A 20,462-nucleotide genomic window follows, 5' to 3' on the forward strand; every position below is an offset into this window, starting at 1 on the left:
CCTCTAGGCTAGTGCATGTATGTAACAACCTATTTTTATGAGATTTAAAATATGCAATTTTTTTATTCTATAAGATCATATATACCCTAAACTGATATATTATTTAACGAGATACTATGACTTAATGGCTTAAAAGAGGTTTTGTGTATTTCAGAGATGCATATGACAAACTAAATGTTTTAGGAATTTCTTCAAGCTTGTACTACCAAAGGTGTTATAGAGTAAATTAAAAGTTATGAGGACCAAACTTGATATTTGAGTAAACTAGAGTTAAGGGGTATTTGAGAAATAAAAAAATAATAATGAACGATCAATCAAATTATAACCAGGGTGACGTCCCTGGTGTCTTCTAGCATAGCAGAGAGGGAGAGAGACGAAAAGCGGAGGCCAAATCCTTCACCCTTGTTGAGTTTTCCAGAGAAAAGCGAGTTTTCCGGTCAAAAACGTTTTTCGGCGGCCCGTAACTAATGGCGTTAGAATTCTGTTAGTCGCGTACCATTGGAAATAACTATGATAAAATGTGAGATCGTTATCAGCCAATTCGTTTGTTAAAGCCGACATGAATCAAAAGATAATGGTTGGGATTAATAAAAACCGTTATATAACAATATGTAATAAATATATCATATTTTGTCATGGTATCTTGAAAATTTTACTTTACCATCTTTTCAACCATACATATTTATAAAAAATAAATCATTTCATAACATAATGAGAAACACTATTATTTATTAAATAGTTTAATATCATTTACAATTTAAAAAATATATATATTTTAGTTCATTAATTTTTTTTAAATACAAAAACGTGGCTTTAGTTTATTGTAATTCAATTTGCCTGAGAATGTGATTATATCGAAACAGAAAGTAAGCGGACAATAAGTTACATCGTTATCCTTTTTTGAATTATAAAACTCAATCTTCTAAAAATTACATTTGTTGGGCATAAATTAAGACATAAATATAAAAGAACAAATTAAGGTGGTATAAAATATTAAAACAAGGGACAACCCTTCATTGGGCACAACGCCTATGGGTACAAAAAAACGGGCCATGCATTCTGAAAAGCCATTTGACTCTTTAACGGAGCCCACTGAACAAACAAAAAAAGATATTGGGTAAACAGAATCGTTTCGAGTTAAATTTTACACCAATCGATTCGTATTCTATTTCTGATCAAAAGTCCTAAAAAGTCAGTTTGAAGTGGGAAAAAGTTAACGTCGTTTAGTTTTTTTTTAACAGGGGACAACTGAGAGCCAATTTTTTAAAAATTTGAGACCACCGTTGGCGATAAACTCAGTTAGGATTATTATCAGCCAATAGGCTTTAGTTGGGATTAATAAAATCCAATAAACCTATTATATATTAACTAATAATTTCGATAAAAATAACACTAACTATTGTTATTGAATAATTTATTTAAAACGCCTGAGGGTGACGGGGATGCAACCCTAAGGCTGCTTTCTATGGGGTGCGGAAGGGCAGAGGAAAGAGGCGCGGTGGGCGCCGTACATAGCCACAGGGCATCGGTGGGGCACGGAGGGGGAAAGGCGCGGTTGAGATAGCTGGCGCAGAAGAGGTGGGGGTGGGCCGTCTCTTTCTCCATCTCTCTCTCTCTCTCTCTCTCTCTCACACACACATATATATGACCCGCTATGGTTTAAAGCCCCTTGGACGCCCCAATATATATGTATTGGGACACCCAAGGGGCTTTAAACATAGCGGGTGGGACTTCGAAGCCCGGTAGCGATGACGTGGCATTGTGGAAGGGCTTCGAAGCCCCCCACCATAGAGACCAGCCTAAGGATACCCAAACTGCTTTAAGACCCAACTAATCATATACTGTCACCTCATTTGTACCCTGAACTATTTTAGAATACCTTAAGAGTTGACGACACAACCTAAATTGCCTTAAAGAATAAAAAAACTATACATTTTTAAAAAATAAATTAAACATTTAGTTAATTATATATTTTCCTTTTTCTTTATTTAAACTTAATTTTATAACTATATACCTAAATAACTAGTTTTATAAATATAATAAAATAGGGCCCAAAGGAAATTAAATAGAGTAGAAGGTAAAATGTCAAGTTGAAAATTAAATAGAGCCTAAAGAAAATATTTTGAAGGCCCACATCAAACAAAAGAAAAGCACATTCAAAATATATAAACAAAGGTTTCGTCCTCATCTATATATACAATATACCTACACCCTAACCACCATTAAAAAAACAAAAACAAAACCCACAATTATTGCAAAAACAAAATATATAAACAAACACATTACAAAATATTAAGTGTGTGTGAGAAAGAGAGAATGGATGTCACCAGTTCACCTCGTTCTTCGCAGATTTGTAGAGATAATTTTGTCTTCTGCCTACTGTCAGATTGTCATCTAGATTCAGACCTAGGAAACTAGACCCTATCATGGATGCTCTTAAAAGCCAAAGCTTGTAGTTTCTATGCTTCTGAGCGGAGCCGTCTCCGAGAATTTAAATGTCTCGCCCGAGTTGAATGAAAAGACCCTTAGGTCCTAACGAGTAACGAAATAAAAAGACTTGTGGCCCAATATCTCAAATGAGTTATTGGGTAAAAAAAAGATTGGGCCTAATATCTAATAAAAGGATTAAGATTTGCACCTATTTTAAAAAGAAAATTTTAAAAACCTATATATATAAATTACTAGGTTAGGTATCCGTGTAGAACACGGGTTAAAATAAATAAATTTATTTAAATAATAACACAATGTGAAATATAAAAATATGTTCAACATATAAAAAACTATAATATATGATAGAACAAATTACACAATACATAACATGGAAATAAAAAGTTGAAACTTCATAAATCTCTAAATATTTCTTTGTATACAATATTTGTAATTTAATTTATAACTTTATCCTTCATAATAAAATTAGTAGTTTGTTTTTTGTTTCAACTCTAGATGACGAAACACATAACTGACCATGTGTTAAAACAGGTTGTCAAAAAAACAAACAAACCATCTAAAGCAATTGGCCTTAACTTTTATTAATCTTCACTGCAAAACTAACATAAAGTTAAAATTTCTTTCTTTGAAATTGAAATTAATTATTTTATCTAAATCAACATGAAAATTCATTACTGATAAAAGTTTAATGTTAATAACTAATACAATATATATATATAACTAAATAATATATTTATGTTAGTATTAAATTTTTTAAACCAGATTATAATTCTCAAAAGAGAAAATAACATATTAAATAGAAAAAAGAATAAAATATGAAACTATTATTAATAAGAAAAATAAATATAAATTTAATATGAGAGACAGGTGGAAAAATTTGTAAGGACCACTCATGTGTAATAACATATGGCATTAAGACCCGTGTAGAACACGAGTTATAATAAGTAAATTTATTTAAATAATAATGTGATATAAAAATATGTTCAAAAGATATTAAGATATAATATATTTTTTTGTTGAAATAAAAAATATGCAAATAAAAAATTGTTAAAAATTCATGAATCTCTATTTTTTTACATACAATATTTGTAATTTTAACCATCATATCAAAATTAGTAGTTTGTTTTGTTTTTGCTTTCAACTTTAGATAATAAAACACATAACAATGCAATATATTTATATAAAACTAAATAATGTATTTATGTTAGTATTAAAGTTTTTAAATCAAAAAATAATTATTAAAAAGAACAAATAATATATTAAAAAGAAAAAAAAAGATAAATATAAACTATTAATAAGAAAGAGAATGCATCTAATAAGAGAGAGAGAGGTGAGAAAATTTTTCAAGAAACTATCTTGTGTGATGTAATGTGGCGTTAAAAAACATTTATTTATTATATAGTATAGATATATATAAAAAACTTTTATGCCCCCAAAAGTTAAGTGCCCCGACCAATCGCCTGAGTTACACGTATTTTCCTAGCATGTTATATGAGTAGGACAGGTACCTGCGCCATCAATCCCTATTCATAAGTATTTATAATGTAGTGATGGATGCTTGTGACTTAATTGAAAAGTCACCTAAAGGTTTGATTATACATCCAATTATTAAATCTTGATTCAAAGTAGCTTTAAGACTTAACATTGGTACAATAGAAAACAAACTTCACACAAACATATAAACCAAAAGTTCACAATATTAATTCATTACCAAACAAACAACTACTGGTTATGAAGTAAATGCATGATGAGTTGATCCAAACACTTGTCTTGAACATCTGTCACTTAACAAAGACATCATCTCTTTTGCTTTCTCTCTATACATTTTCCCATCTTCTTTCACCATCACAAGACTCAGTGAGTCAGCCACCGATTCCGGCGAAAACGACCCGTCCGCGTCCTCTCTATTCACCATATATGCCATCTTCCTCTCCACCAAATAACTCGCGATTAAACCTTGGTCGATCACAAACAGGAGCAACACGAGTGGCTTACCGAGTTGAAGCCCTTCAACTACCGAACTCATACCCGAGTGAATCAACAACCCGCCAACCGAGGCATGACTCACTATCTTAAACTGTGGGGCCCACACCATGCCCACTTGTCCGCTCCTCAAAGCCACTTGGCAACTTTAAAACCTCATCGTCTAATACCCCACGTTGATCAATTAAAACCCAAAAAAAAGGCAATCCGCTCAACTCCAACCCTAAAGCCAACTGAGTTAACTCGTACTGACTCGGTTTCGTTTCCGTCCCAAAGGCTATGTATACGACCGAGCCTTTTTCTTGCTTGTCCAACCACTCTTTCGTTTCTAACCAAGTTTTCGTCTTTGTTAGGTAAAAGCCCCACTGGTTTTTGGTATAAATCGTTTAGAAGGTTCAACCAATCCACACTACTTGTCATAACCACCACATCACATCCACGAATAGTGGCTCCAAATCGATACACATCGCCAACGACATTTTCTTCGTTTTGCATAATTCTCTTTACTTGAAACGTGAACATGGGATGGAAATTCAACCCATTTTGGTAGTTTAACATATTCTTCAACCGATCATCATTTTCGCACATTGTCTTTGTGAAACCAAGCACTAGCGCTAAAATAAGCCAACTGAGTTAACTCCTACTGACTCGGCTAATGGCCCCAACCAATAACTAGCAAAGTCACAAATGATCCAAACTGGAGATGAGGTTTTAATAAAGTCCACAATGGGTTCTTTGAGCCCATCGTATGCGATTTTTAGGTACTTAACCTTATTTGCGGGTAAATCCCGGGTGGACTCAGCGTTTTCGGGGAGGTTTTGTACTTTTGGGAGACTAATTTTGATGAAATCGATAAAAGGTGTCAGTGGGAGGCGAATAATGTTTGTAGGGGTAGATATGAACGAGATCTTATGGCCTTTGGAGGCCATAAGTTTTGCTAGTTCAAGAAATGGTAAAAGGTGGCCAAATGCTAGCCATGGGAACATTGCTATGTGTAGCTTATTGCCATTATTTTCGGTCATTGCTTCTTGGTCTTGGTGATGTTACAAGTGTTAGATGGCATTGATATATATACAAACCAAAATATAAATACATATATTTAATAATTTGGCAACCAAACCACCATAAAAAAACAAAACCTATAATAATTGCAAAGTCAATGCAAATAAAGAGGGCAATCAATGCTTAGAAGAGAGAATCGGGTGATATAACCCGATTTACTACCCTCCAGGTAGTTTTGAGAGTTCGGCGGTAGTGTTAACCACTGACCCCAGTTTCCCATGAAGGATACCTGAGCTCCATCCCACCACCATAATATAGAATCATTTCATTTATTTAATTTTGAGATGAGCTCGGTATCCAGTATCCTACTGATACCGACCGGTACGGGTATCGTAAATCTCGAGCCCGAAAATCACAAAACTTTAGTACCGGTACCGGTACCGAAATGTTCGGTTCAGTATCGGTTCGGTACCGGTACGTTACCAAATCGATACTGATTTTGGTACCGGTACCGATACCGATACCGAATTTGCTCATTCTACTTCAACTATTCACTCATTTTGATAAAATATTCAATAGATTAATAAAATAATATAAATCAAAATTTAAATAATGTTTTGAGTAAGATATATAATTAATTTAACATGTTGCTTTCTGACGTAGATGTCATGCTTTAATAAAAAAACAAGTATTTATATCATTTAAATTCTTTTATTTCTTTGTTTTTGGTTTTCATTTGTTCATTTTGTTTTCAAATTAGGCATTTTGGCATCCATTTATGTATTTCGGACTCCATTTCTTCAACCGGGACTCCATTTCTTCGTTTGGGCCTCAATTTATTCGCTCGAGAATCATTTCTTTGCCTGGGCTTCCATTTCTTTGTTTTTGCCTCCATTTATTTGTTAAGACATAAAGAGTAAAGAACAAATTTAGTATAAAACAAGGGACAACTCTTATTGGGCATAAGGCCTAATTTGGTACACCATATAGTCCATGCCTATGGCCCATTCTGAAAAGCCCATTTGACTCTTTAGTGGAGCCCAATAAATAAACAAAACAAGATATGTGTGTTGTAGTTTAATAAATGGTAATAATCAAGTAACTAACTTAATACAATAAATGTTAGTTAATATTAACCTATTATTTGTCACTCAACTGTGTTGATAGTAAATTTAAACCTTGCTAGTTATGTAAATTTACCAAAGGATTTTGTGGTTGTTTTAACCCTATTAGGAATTCGAATTATTTTTCTAATAGCAACTGCTATAATAAAATTTATGAAAAGCGTAAAAAGAAACTAGGAAGTACCACTTGTCGCACAAATTTAAAGCGATTCAGGTCAAGACGACAATACATCAACACAAGAAAAGTTACATTTTGACTTTTGGAGTCAAACTAGTTTCTCTCCGGCTTTAAAATTTATAAAGATTTAAACTTTTTACTAAAAGGTTCTAGTCAATTACATCAAATTTATTGAAAATTACTACAATTAGAACAATGTTGGTTATTGGTAAATATTAAGCTGACCATATTCATATCTAAATACAAACTTGAATTTTTATCTTGTTTTAATATTCTTTTTCAACCACGAGAACCGTTACCCCGAAAATTCAGGTGATCAAAAACTTATTATAAGTCGAAACTCAAGCACATCCTAAATCATCATACTCATACTGTTCGCAGCACTGCAACCATTCTTCACACATGCATGCGAAGTCAGCATGCTACGTCAGTTTTTTACCCATACTTTCACAAACACGTTTTTACCTACAGCACCACCATGTCCATCTTTCTCACATATAACCTACTTTATAAATATTTTAGTTTATTATTTGTGAAACAAAAATAAGTGCATTAGCTATGAATGGTCGTTCATGCGTTGGCCACATCAGCCACAGCGTTGGAGGCCGTCTTAGAAATTTAATTACTAGAGTCCATACCAAAAGGACATTTTTTAAAAGATGGTCAAATCTTTACGAATTCTAATACTTACATTGCATACTTTTTTTATAATCTGAACCTTGAACCATAAGATGTCAAAATCTCTAGGATCTAGATAATGTAAATTACTCATGATCATATAACTTTTATATTTGGCATTTGTTTTATTGTGTAAGAAACCGTTAATTATACTAGTGGATTTACCCTGCGTTTTAAAGCGGGAATTTGTTCAGGATCAAATCAGTCCGTTATGATACCAGTACTGACTCAGTTTGATACATAGATAAAAAACACGCCGCGAGAGTATATTTAAAATAACGTAAAACTATTTTGTTGTATTGTAACATTTCATAATGTAACTTTTTAAATATTATAATTAACAAAATATTAAGTTTCATAAGTAAACAAAATATTAAATTCGCCATTTTAATAGTTGCTTTGTTGAATTGCTTTGTTTATTGTACATTGCTACATAGCTCAACTTTAACTTATAACTAATAAGTACTAAAAGAAAAAGGAGCCAAAATGTCTTATTCAAAACCAAAGGGGGTTAAATATGCACACATGTTAAAGTGGAGCACAACTGAACTATCTAAAACTATGGGGACCTAATATGCAAAGCTTAAACTTTTTTTTTATTATATATTTTATAATTGTATTAAGCCCTGCTTGCGGTGCGCACATATGATGTATATATGTGTGAACCCTCGGGTGGGCAAAAGTGAAATTGCACTAATTTTGACGTTATTTTACTAATCTCGTGAAAATAACGTTAAAAGTGACGGACGGTTAATCAGGCATCATGTAGTGGCGTTGATAGCCGAAAGACAAGGGTACATGCACCGATAAGTCGGTGTCCCGATGATTGAGTGCTATGTGCCTTATGTCCAAGGCTTGATGCAAAACTACTATCGAGCCGGGGGTTTCACCGGAAGCAGCCTCTCTATCCTTATGGGGTAGAGGTAAGGCTGTCTACATCTTACCCTCCTCAGACCCTACCATAGCTTTGCTATTGGTGGGATATACTGAGTACAATGATGATGATAATGATGATTTTATAATTGTATTGGTATATATTTGTTTAATTCAAAAAAGAAAAGTTGCTAATTTGAGATAAGAGCAAAGAGGAAGAAAGACAAAGCAAACATTCATTTTGAAAATACTTCGATTATATTATTTAATAACCCACATTGTTTCAATTATTATAAAGTTTTTTTTTAAATAAATTATATAATTATAAATAATAAATATCATCTCCCACAAGGTATTTATCTAAAACAACAAATTGATCATATATTATGCAAGTCTTTTAAGGTAATTATTGCTATTTTCATTTTCTATTTTATTATATTTGTTTGATGTGCTTTTATGATTATTTTTCTATTTTAAATAATAATAATAGATGAAACCAATATCTAAGTTTATAGTGTGTGACTGTGCTCTAACAGCATAAAGCCTACATGAGTAAGTGTTAAGAGTATAATGAGCGTCACGTATTCATCACTATCATGTGTCGAAGATGTACCGCCTTACACTCACATGGGGAGAGAATACATGCTGTGAGTGTGAATAGATTTTTAAATAAAAGATTATAATAAAAAAAATCCAAAAAACTCTTATGGGCTCTTTCTTCTTTCACGCGCATTATCCACATTCCGATTAAAAGCACTAAAATATCGATTTGAAATTCTTAAAGAATTAACTCTGTTAATTTTTTTAACAGAAGTCCAATCAAAAGAATTAGTGTGAACGACGGAACCCATGACAACTATTTTTAAAGATAAAATTATTATTGGCCACTGCAAATAGATACAATTATTATTAAAATCCAAGTTGCTTGAAAATAAACCTAAGTTCCAACTTCTCATAAAATCAAAATAAATATTCAAAAAATTAAAACAAAGGCTTATATTCTTTCACCCCATATATTATCTTCTCACCATCTCCTCCACTCCTCACTCAACTCTCTCAACTCTCAACCCAAACCCACCGGAAACCAACATGATATTGGGCAAAAGAACCCGGCCGCCGATCAAGCGAACCACGAGCATGACCGAGTTCACGTTGGATATTAGCCATACTGCCACCATGGTTCCTAGTTGCAATAATATTAACAACTCTCAGTCTCCATCACCTTTAGCTGATGGCAATAATATTATTGATCACAACTTCTTGGCAGCCACCGTTTCGCCTAGAAACCACCGTAGGAACTCGGCTGATTGTATGGAAACACCACATTTTATGACGGTTTGTCGCCTATGCAACCGGAGGTTGATCACCGGAAAAGATATCTTCATGTATAGGTATATATGTTGTTATTATTATTATTATTATTATTATGCATTCAACTAATGTTTATGATAAAAGTTTGTCGATCCGTTGACTTTTTAATCATTAAATTTAACTTGATGAGATATGTAGTCAACAAGATTCTTTCACTTGTCCTAAAAACATTATTTTTAGCGTCTAACAAGGTTATCTTGGCGTCAGGTGAGATTATTCTGACGAGATTTTTGTTGGCTTTTGACGAGATTTGTTTTGGTATTCGAAGAGATTTGGTTTTTCATTCGACGAGATTTTTTTCGCTTCCGACAAAAATTTTTGGACAAGTGACAGAATTTTGTTGTTAAAAATCCAGTTGAGTATTATAAAAAGTGGACGGGTTGACGGGTTTTAGAGGTGAATATTTTGTTAATTGGTTGGTCAAATGCAAATTTTGTTAACATTGACTTTTTAATCATTAACTTGAAATGATATTTAGCCAACCAGATTCTTTCACTTATCATAAAAAATTATTTTGGTGTTTGGTGTCAAGATTATTTTGGCGTCCGACCAGGTTATCTTGGCGTTAGGTGATATTATCTTGATGAGAATTTTTTGGCTTTCGACGATATTTGTTTTGGTATTCAACGAGATTATTTTTGCTTCTGACAAGATTTTTTGGCTTGTGACTAAAATTTTTTGGTTAACGAGATTTTCTGGACAAGTAACGGAATCTGGTTATTAAAAATCCAGTTGAGTAATGATTAAAAAGTGATCGGGTCGACGAGTTTTAGGGGTGAACATATTGGGAATTAATTGGTCAAATGTACATTTTGTTGACATTAACCAGCTAAATGGAGATTTTTGTTATTTTTCCCAATAAAAAAGTTATTATCCCTCTCACATGAGAAACTTTTACTAGAGAGGGATATGTTTAAACACGTTGTAAAGTTAATTTGATTATAATTAATTTGCAGAGGCGATAGCGCGTTTTGTAGCTTGGAGTGCAGGCAAGAAAAGATGAAGGAAGATGAAAAGAAAGAGAAACATTCATTGATACCCAAGAAACCAGTTTCTATTGATTCAGAATATTCATCAAACCCTTCTAAAGTAGACTAAAAATTATTAAGAAAAAAGATTCTCCATTTAATATAGATAATTGGGTTTGGATCAAAATCAATGTTGTATTGCTTGATGGTGCTTCATATGCTCTATATGCATGTGTACCATTATATGTATAAAAAATAAGAAAATAAAATAATTTTTGACTATTAGTTAATTTGTGTTGAATTTATTTTCTTTTTGGTGTCCACAAATTCTAAGAATCAAAAATATATCATCCCCTTGCTAAGCGTCCTGCGGTTGTGATCGAAGCATTGTTATGTTCAGATGTTCAATACAATAATTCGATTCCTAGTACCCAATAACCGGATAATGGACTAAGTATTAGTTGAGCTATGTTTGTTTATGTTTAATGAGCTATTTTGTGCCGTAGATACTTAAATGTGTAATGAGCTATGTTTGTTATTTTGGTATTAATAGGGTGATAATTTTTCACTTATCATGACAACGTGCCAAGTTTACATATATGGTTGGGCATTTATTTACAAATCAAGAATACGTTGAGAACTTTGAATCCTAAAATACGTTGACTACAGGTATTTTACTTTTATAAAGTAGGGTAAGGATAGTTTTAAACGTAGTTTTGTCATTTATTATATATATGACGTTATGATTACAAGCATAGAAATTAGGTTTGCACATATAAATCCTTAATGGAGCATGTTATAAAGTTACTTACATATTTATTGTAGGGATGTCTTCATATGTATATTTAAACTAAAACATAAATGAGAAATAAATATTGAAATAATAACAAAATGATGGACAAGTTATAAAGAGTCAAAAAATGCATAATGAAGTTCATGTACCAATCAAATAATTGCTAAACGACGAAAACAAAAATGTCTTATGCAAGCTTGATTGATTGTAACGCAATTCCATTTTTTAACTAAAAAACAATATTTTCTTAGAAATTGCTAATATCTTTAATGTGCGCACGAGTTGAACCAGCTATGAGCGTTTGATACTTTAGGGCAGCAGGTGCGGGTGTGGTTTGCACAGGGAGAGTGAGGTGGTAGAGAGAGAGGATGGTGAGAGACAAGGCGTTAGGAACGATAACACCACCCTCTTCATCGGCAAAGTTATGGCAACAAGGGATGAAAGGCACGACACCGTACCATCTTAGAAGAGAGATCATTTTTGACTTTTGAATCCAGAATACAATTGTTTTCGTTTTTAAATATTTGAATTGAATATGTTTTAAACCGATCTCATTTGTTAGTAGGTTATTGATGAGGTGATGTAAGTTAAAAATAAAAACTATTATTTTCTAACTCATATTCCTTTTATAAATTATATCTATACTAGTTTTAGAGCCCGTGTCACACACGGGATGATCGAAATTCTAAAATTACAAGTAAAACAAATAATTGCATAGCGTATATGAAAAAATGTATTGCATCTATCCTTGTATCTATGTTACGTGTACATTAATTAATTTTATTTATATCACAAAATAATTTATTTTAAATGAACTTAATAAAAAAACACGTGAAGAAACGTATATGAGTATGTTGTTTCGATTGAAAATTTCATTCTCATATATGTATAATTGAAGGAATTTTGATTAATAACCAATTTTGGAAATAAGACTTCTCATGCAATATTAGTTCTACCACTTAGCCTAAATGCAGAATAAGTGTTACACTTATTGATACATTTATCAATTTACCACTCATCGAAGGAAATGAGAACATTAAATTGTAACGACGGATGTTCTTCAAGAGCTATGTTTTTCTGAGTTAAACCATGAAAAAAGATTTTGATAAGTTTCAGAGGGTTCTCGACTTTGTCATAATGACAACATAAAAAGTAACATGTTAACCCATTCAATACTGTGAATGTTTTGCATCATTTGAGCATAGTTTTGTATGACATGCTTCCCGTACAACTTTCTGATTACCATTGAAGGAAAAGTTAATGGTTACACAAATATTTCAAATTTGATCAAAGTTGGAAGCATTGATAGGTCTGAGGGTGGCAAGTCAAAAGTGTTTGTAATCTTTTCTTAAATTTTAATGGGCGAGGGGAAAATAGTCAATTTGTCAAATCCCGAACCTTTTGATTATTTCCAAAAATGCCCTTAAAAATAGTTTTGAAACCCGAATCAAGTTTAAAATTCTAACTTTCATTCGTTGGACATTTTCAAGCTAACACGTTGAACCCGTAACAAATTTGATGATAAATCTATTTGAATTTCTCAAACTTTTAAAAATACTCAGATTTCCAATATTTGACCCGTAACAAATTTTGATCTAAATTTAGCTAACTTGTACAAATAATCTATTTACCCACTTTTAACCCATAAAAATCAAATTTAAGTTCCACAAAAAACCGAAACAATTCTTGATAAAAAAAACCAAGAAATTAAATATGATAAACTTTGTTATTTCTAAAAGTGATTGGTATATATTATTTTACATTTTAACACACACACACACACATATATATATATATAGTTTAATAAATTAACGGAAAAATAAATGGATAGATTTAAAGCATGTATTTGTAATTTATTAATTTATATGACATTTTCCAATAATAATAATAATAGTAATAGATGAATTGATTGATTTTTAAAAAAATGAATAAACTTTTAAACATATATTTATAATTTAATGATTAAAAAATTACTTTGTAAAATGAAAGATTATTCGAGTTTTGTTTTTCTTTATAATCTTCTACGATACACATAGTACAATATGTTAACGATAACATTTGAAATTATATTCTTTTTAATCTTTAACAAACATGGTTTGTTGTTAATTTTTGGATTTCACCAGGTATTTTAGAATATATAGTAAAATAATATGTTAATATTTATTTTTATAAATATTTATAGATATAATATAAATAGAGTATAAAAGGAAAGTGAATAATTATTGATTTATTGTAACGTCCGTTAATTCCGGCTTCAAGAATTAAAGCTTGTAGAGTATGTATAAATCTCGGGATTTATCCGACGTTTCTCGGAAGCCTTTGCGTCATCTCTGTACGTTAAACCATTTAACTTTCCTTCCACGTTGCCTTACACTTCAATTTGGAGGGACTTGGATGTAACTATTTTATTTATATCATAAAACATTTAACCTAACCCTAACCCCCCTTGCAGCAGCTATCGGCCGAGAAACCCCCCCTGCTCGTTTTTCTTCTGCCCAGCCAAGTTTCGGCCGTGAAAACTTCAATTCAAGGTTGGTTTTATGATTCCCCATGTCTTTTACACCTTAATTGATCATATTAACGCGCTTATTGGTCGTTAAGGTTGAGTTTTGATGATAACAGTTTGCTGACAGATTCGTATACGTTTGTTGTAGGGTATGTAACGCGATGGTAATCCATTGTTTTTGATCGATTCTTGATTCCATGATGTTCTAATTTGAGTCTAGTTTCCAGAAAGGTATAATACGTAATTTTTGGACGAGATTTGAATGGTTTTTATGAATTTATAAAATCGAGTGTCAAAGCTAATGCGGGATGACGGATTCTGGTCTGTCTTCCTGACGTCATAACCTTTTTTCGACAGGTCCAAATTGGTTGGTTCCACTTCTGGAAGTTAGTATTTTGAGTTAGGAACCAAACCCAATTGGAATCGTTTAATTTGGTTCGGTAATGAATTTTATAAAAATAAAACCATTTTGTTGCGCACTGAAATAGCTGCACGTACCTTGCTGTGTTGGATGAATTTTTATAATTTTTGTGTCCAATAGAAAAATATAATAAAAATATTTTTATAAACCTAAGACATTTATTAAGGTCTGGTAAAAATTTAATAATTTATTTCAAAGGTTATCCTATGTAATTAAATGCATCTTCGCACGCTAAAATCTACACATTTTACTCGTTATTAATCGATAAGTTCGTTTTAGGCTTAACCGGTGGATTTAGTTAGTTAAAAGGTTTTAGGGGCTGAGGTAAAGTAATTGGGTATGGGTTGGGCCTTGGGCCAACGTGTTGGGCCTTGGGCCAAAGTGTTGGGCTTAAACGGCCCATTAGGTAAGAGTGTTCTTACGGTCTAGTTTAGTAACGTGTTGTGTACTATTTACAGGCCCTTACTTGTGAGTGTGCACTTAGGGATTTCCTAGCTCGTTGCATGTGTTCGATCGATTTCAGGTGAGTTCATGCTGCCCTTTTTACTCTTTTAAATTTTGGGCTAGCATGCACACCTAAGTGTTTTCTTACTTGATGAAATGTTTTAAACGATTTTATATCGGCTTTCTAGTATATGGTAGGCCTTGGGATGTTAAATATATATATATATACATTATTGTTTGGCCTATATTTGGCGATGTTGTAGTCGTTTCGACTACTGATGTTGTGTATGCCTACTTTGTGTTTGCATGCATTGATGTTACGTGTTTAGGTTGTACGTTTGCTCGACCCTGATGTTACGTGTTTGGGTTGTACGTTTGCTCGACCCTGATGTTATTACTTGGATGATATATATATGTAGATATATAATTATAAGGATGTTTATATATAATTATAAGGACGATTATATATAATTATAAGGATGTTTATATTTAATTATAAGGATGTTTATATATATGTATATATATATAAGGATGATTACTTATTGTTGATGATGGCCTAACTGTTTTATCCCGTTTATTTGGCCTAACTGTTATATCCCTTTTATTTTAAAACTCTTGGAATGACTATTATAATTATTATTATAGATGTTATTTATAAAAACTTGAACTCACTCAGCTCAAGCTGACTTTGTATGCATATTAGTGTGAGTTTCAGGTTAGGAGATGGATACATTACCGCTTGGACGTGCACGAAGCTACTTGGACGGTGGAGAGCATACTTAGTCGGATGTTTCAATAATAATAAATGTTTTCTTTTTAACATTTATTTAAATTGGTTTTGGGAACTTATTTTATTATTTATGTTTTCCGCTGAATTATACTCTGAAATGGTTATTTAAATGAAGTGAATTGTTTTTAAGTTTAATTATTTTTACGAGTGTTTTGAATGATTACCAACTGTGGGGTACCCGGGGTTCGGGGCCTCGCATCTATTACATATATTAGGGTCAATTAAGATATTAGTTTTGGAGGGAAAAGAATTGTGAGAATTAACTAAAAGATGACAGGTGTCACAATTATTTTACTTTATTAGAATAGGTAGATATCTATCTTGTATTTGTTCTTATAATCAACTACTTATTTTTATTGTAGTACGTTTATTTCTTTCCAAATAAAGATTAAACAAACCTACTTTTGTAGAACTTAGCTTCAAAAACCTTTTGATTACATTCATATGAAGTCGATGTACTATCATCTTTTACTTTATTAACATCGTTAAGATGATGAGACATTTGACATTTTTTATTACATGTGTTGGTGTTAAATTATTTCTAAAATATTTCAAACTTACGACTGTTTGCCCTCGCCCGTCGATATCCTTTCACATCGATTCTTATTTTCAAATTTGGACCACTTCATGTAATTCCCTTCCAAAATAAAAAAATGAAGACATCCAAATCCTCAATAAACATTTATAAACACATTCCATAATAATATAAACCATGCTTGAAGATAAATACCTAAGATAGAATAGACACAAGTATGTACTGCAGTACTTGTGAGTATCCTTATGTTCATTGTATCTTACAAACTTATATTTTATTGAGTGCATTAAATAAAAATGTGATTCTTACCTTTTTTTTATACTTGAAATTGTGGCCATGATGGCACTTAAGACACATTAAATCAATTAAAGACTTGCCTCAAGTCCCGATCGATAAACAAGCATGAACTAAACAAATAACTTTCGTTCATATTAATAAGAAAGTATAATTCAAAAAACTGATTACAATCTCTCATACCCTAACTCGGTTGACTCCTTGTGAACCCTAACTCAGCTGCATCTCGTGTTTTCCTCTTTGATGACCCCTAACTGGATTGCATCTAAAATGTTTTATAATGTTTAACCATAAATTGATTTATATATACTAATCTAACTTGAACCAACTATGAGCGTTTGATTACTTTAGGGCAGCAGGTACGGGTGCGGTTTGCATGGGACGGTGAACCGGGAGAGTGAGGTGGTCGAGAGAGAGGATGGTGAGAGAAGACGTTAGGAATGATAACACCACCCTCTTCATCGGCAAAATTGTGACACCATCCCCTCTTAGAAGAAAGATCATTTTTGACTTTTGAATCCAGGTTATAATAGTTTTATGTTATAAATATTTGATGTGAATATATTTTTAATCGATCTCGATTTGTTAGTAGATTATTGCTGAGGTAACGTAAGTTAAAAATAAAAACTATTATTTTCTAACTCATATTCCTTTTATAAATTATACATATCTATCATGTTTATATATATATATATGTGTGTGTGCGCGCGCGCGCGCGTATACTAGGTTAAAGACCCATGTTTCACACGAGTGGAAAATATAATAATATTAAAAAATTATAATATGTAATACGTAAATTCAGTTATTTCATGTAATAATTTTTATTGATGACTTTTTTATAAGTTTTTGATATGTTTATATAATATTAATTTTAAGATGCAAACCAAGCCTTAGTGTTTAATTTATTTTAAAAATGAAATATTCATACAAGTATATTATATTAAATTTATGTGTATAAAATTATATTTATAACAAAATGTTGTCACGAATTTAAAACTAAATTTACAAAAACTATGGTTTGGTTGTAAAAGAAAATAACTTTTTTAATAAGTTCTTGATATATTTATAAAATATAGATGCAAACCAAACCTTGGTGTTTAATTTATTTTAAAAACAAAATATTCATATCAGTATTATTATATTAAATTTGTATGTATAAAATGATATTTATAACAAAATGTTGTCTCAAATTTAAAATTGAATTTACAAATAATAAGGTTTGGTTGTAAAAGAAAATAAATTATATTTTAAATTAAAAGGACAAATATTCAACACGGGGTTAGTGAATTAGAGACTACTTGCCATACAGGGCTAATATTATAGAAAAATATAGATGTAAGTGTGAATATCACTAAATATTAAAACTAATACCTAGATATTGGTTGAATTGGGGATGTGAAGAGTTGTACTATGAAATGAGAATGACGAATGCTATAAGTATTTATAACATAATAAAAGATAATATTTATACGAATTGGTGATTAAATGTGTCAAAATATTAATAGTCAATTGATTGATTGTTTTAATACAAAGAAACATTATATTTAAAATTAATAAAGTTGGGGTAATATTGATATTCAATTCAATCAATCAGATAAGAAAATATGAAACTGCTGATAATAGAATTAAAAGAAGAAGAAGAAGAAGAAGTCATAATTGGTCCATTAACTCAATTGGTAATTAGAAATCTAACTAATATATTAAAATAAAACTAATTTGTTCATTTGTCCTTTTTCTAGGGTGTCCATCTAATGTTTCATGTCATTCAATTTTCATGTTTATAATTTTCACATAATTAATCAATTAATTTTAATTCTATTTAAACCAATATATAACACAAGCATTGGTCAAATTTAACATCTAAAGTTTTGAATTCATAACTTAACATTTACTTTGACTTTATTACATCTAATCTAATCTAACTAATATATTAAAGCAAAATCAATTTGTTCACTTGTCCTTCTCTTAGGGTGTCCACTTAATATTCCATGTCATCCGCTTTCCGTGCTTATAATTTCCATATAATTAATCAATTGATTTTAATTTTGATGCTAATTAACATTTAAACCAATATATAACACAAACATTGGTCAAACTTAACATTTAAATTTTTGAATTCATAACTTAACATTTTTTTAGCCAACCTAAATATAAAAATTTCAATGTTTAGATTACATCGATACAGAAGGCAAGCGGGCAACAAGCTGCGCCGCTATCCCCTTTTGAATTGCAAAACCCAATCTTTTAAAAACTGCATTTGCTGATCTTCGAGTCATAACATTACTATGCATGATTCCCTGAATATGGGTAAGTAACTCCACAGCTTCAGGCGCGAACAAATCAAAAGTGTCAAAAGCAAAAGGAATAAATACATGTTGGTTGTCAAGACACGCCTTAACTTTTACTTCGACTTTATTATATCTAACTAATATATTAAATGAAAGCTAATTTGTTCACTTGTCTTTCTCCCAGGGTGTCCACCTAATGTTCCATGTCATCCACTTTCCATGCTTATAATTTCCACGTAATTAATCAATTAATTTTAATCTTAATGCTAATTTTCTTACTATACTATTAAAGCAAAACAAGATATTCACATGGCCTTCAAATAGGATGTTCACATAAGCTTACAAGGTTTCCATCTCTAGAATTGTCTCATAATTCACTAATTAATATTTTATAGAATCATAACCTCACTAATTAATGTTTTCTATAATCATAACCAACTATTTCATTTCAAATGATTTAAAAACCGATTTGATTACAATTAATTATTTATAACTAATTTTTGCTACCTTTTTTAGTATGACTATTACTTTAGCAATTCAATTATTTGTATATTTATACAATTTCTCGTTCACACCATTTATACGCATTTTTTCTACATCTTGTGGTTTTGCAGAAAACAACGTAAATAATTCTTAGGATAGCTACATACACACACACACACACACACACATATATATATGACGTTTGAAATTTTTTCCACCCGTGTGTAACACGGGCCACTATCCTAGTTCTTAATAATATAATTTTAAGAAAGACATAATTGATTTAATATTTAATAAATATTAAATCGTAATAAATGCATTAACGTTTATATTGTTTAACATAAAACTTTATTAAATTGAAGGAATGGTTATTAAAAAGTTAGTTAATTAAGTGAAATATGTATAAATGAAAATTGATTAGTTGGCATTTCATGTGAATGGCTTAGTTGTATGACATGTTGAAAACATGTTTTTCTTTAATAGATTAGTTAGATAAATGTTATAACTGTAATTTTTTTTTAAAAAATTTGTGTATAACTTTATTATTTTGAATATAAACAATAATAAACACTTTAATTATGTACCAACCAACATGTAACGCTAACATAACCCTTCGTTGTATTTGCATAAAAATAAATTAACAAGTTAATATAATATTGAAATTATGTAAATAATGATATATACTAGGTTTCAATATCCTAAATGATTTTTGGAAAGCGAAAATAGTGGGATGAGATTGAAACATATTTTTTAGTTTAAACTTTTGAATGTTTTAGTTAAGTAATTTGTCTTATAATACATATTAAATTAAATATATTTAATGTATAAAAAATTATAAATTAAGTCATAAAATATATGTGTCGAAAGCATTTTGGTCTGAGTTATGAAAGAAAATATTGAAAACAAAATATTGATATTCTTATTGTTAAAACTCGTTATACTGCACAAAAAAGTCATATAAATAAATGACAGATAGTTCATAGAATAAATCGTTATACGCATGGATTATAATTATAATATTCAACTTCAATGATTTAATGCTAAACACCAATATATATATAGTAGGTACTCTTCATGTTTGCAATATTTACACAAAATGTTTGAAGAAATTAATAAAATACACATTTTCCTGAATTCAAATGCATATGAGAAAATTTTAAATCCAAATTTGGAATCAATCTTATATAATAAATTATGCACTGCTGCTCGAATCCCAGTTTAAAAACAATTTGTAGTTTATTATCATACATATCCAAATTTTTCGACAATGATGCACATTTATT

At 30.8% G+C, this 20,462-nt stretch overlaps 1 protein-coding gene and 1 pseudogene across 1 annotated transcript; one reads left to right on the plus strand and one right to left on the minus strand.

Moving 5' to 3' along the window:
• Positions 1-4,170: 4,170 nt before the first annotated feature.
• On the minus strand, positions 4,171-5,456 carry LOC143602218 (UDP-glycosyltransferase 91A1 pseudogene; annotated as a pseudogene).
• Positions 5,457-9,285: 3,829 nt separating this feature from the next.
• Positions 9,286-10,819, plus strand: LOC143602220 (FCS-Like Zinc finger 6-like). Its single transcript, XM_077079410.1, has 2 exons — positions 9,286-9,677; positions 10,614-10,819. The coding sequence occupies exons 1-2, from the start codon at positions 9,376-9,378 to the stop codon at positions 10,753-10,755; spliced, it is 444 nt and encodes a 147-aa protein (XP_076935525.1). The 5' UTR covers positions 9,286-9,375; the 3' UTR covers positions 10,756-10,819.
• Positions 10,820-20,462: the final 9,643 nt, after the last annotated feature.

The sequence above is a fragment of the Bidens hawaiensis genome, unplaced genomic scaffold, assembly GCF_021521415.1.
Source record: "Bidens hawaiensis isolate Kalapana, Puna unplaced genomic scaffold, B.hawaiensis_p1.1 tig00058131_1, whole genome shotgun sequence".
Lineage (NCBI taxonomy): Eukaryota > Viridiplantae > Streptophyta > Magnoliopsida > Asterales > Asteraceae > Bidens > Bidens hawaiensis.

Coding starts and splice junctions, on each gene's coding strand:
- LOC143602220 (XM_077079410.1), top strand. CDS start 9,376: ATGATATTGGGCAAAAGAACCCGGCCGCCGATCAAGCGAACCACGAGC. Junction 9,678..10,613: donor AAAGATATCTTCATGTATAG/GTATATATGTTG, acceptor ATTAATTTGCAG/AGGCGATAGCGCGTTTTGTA.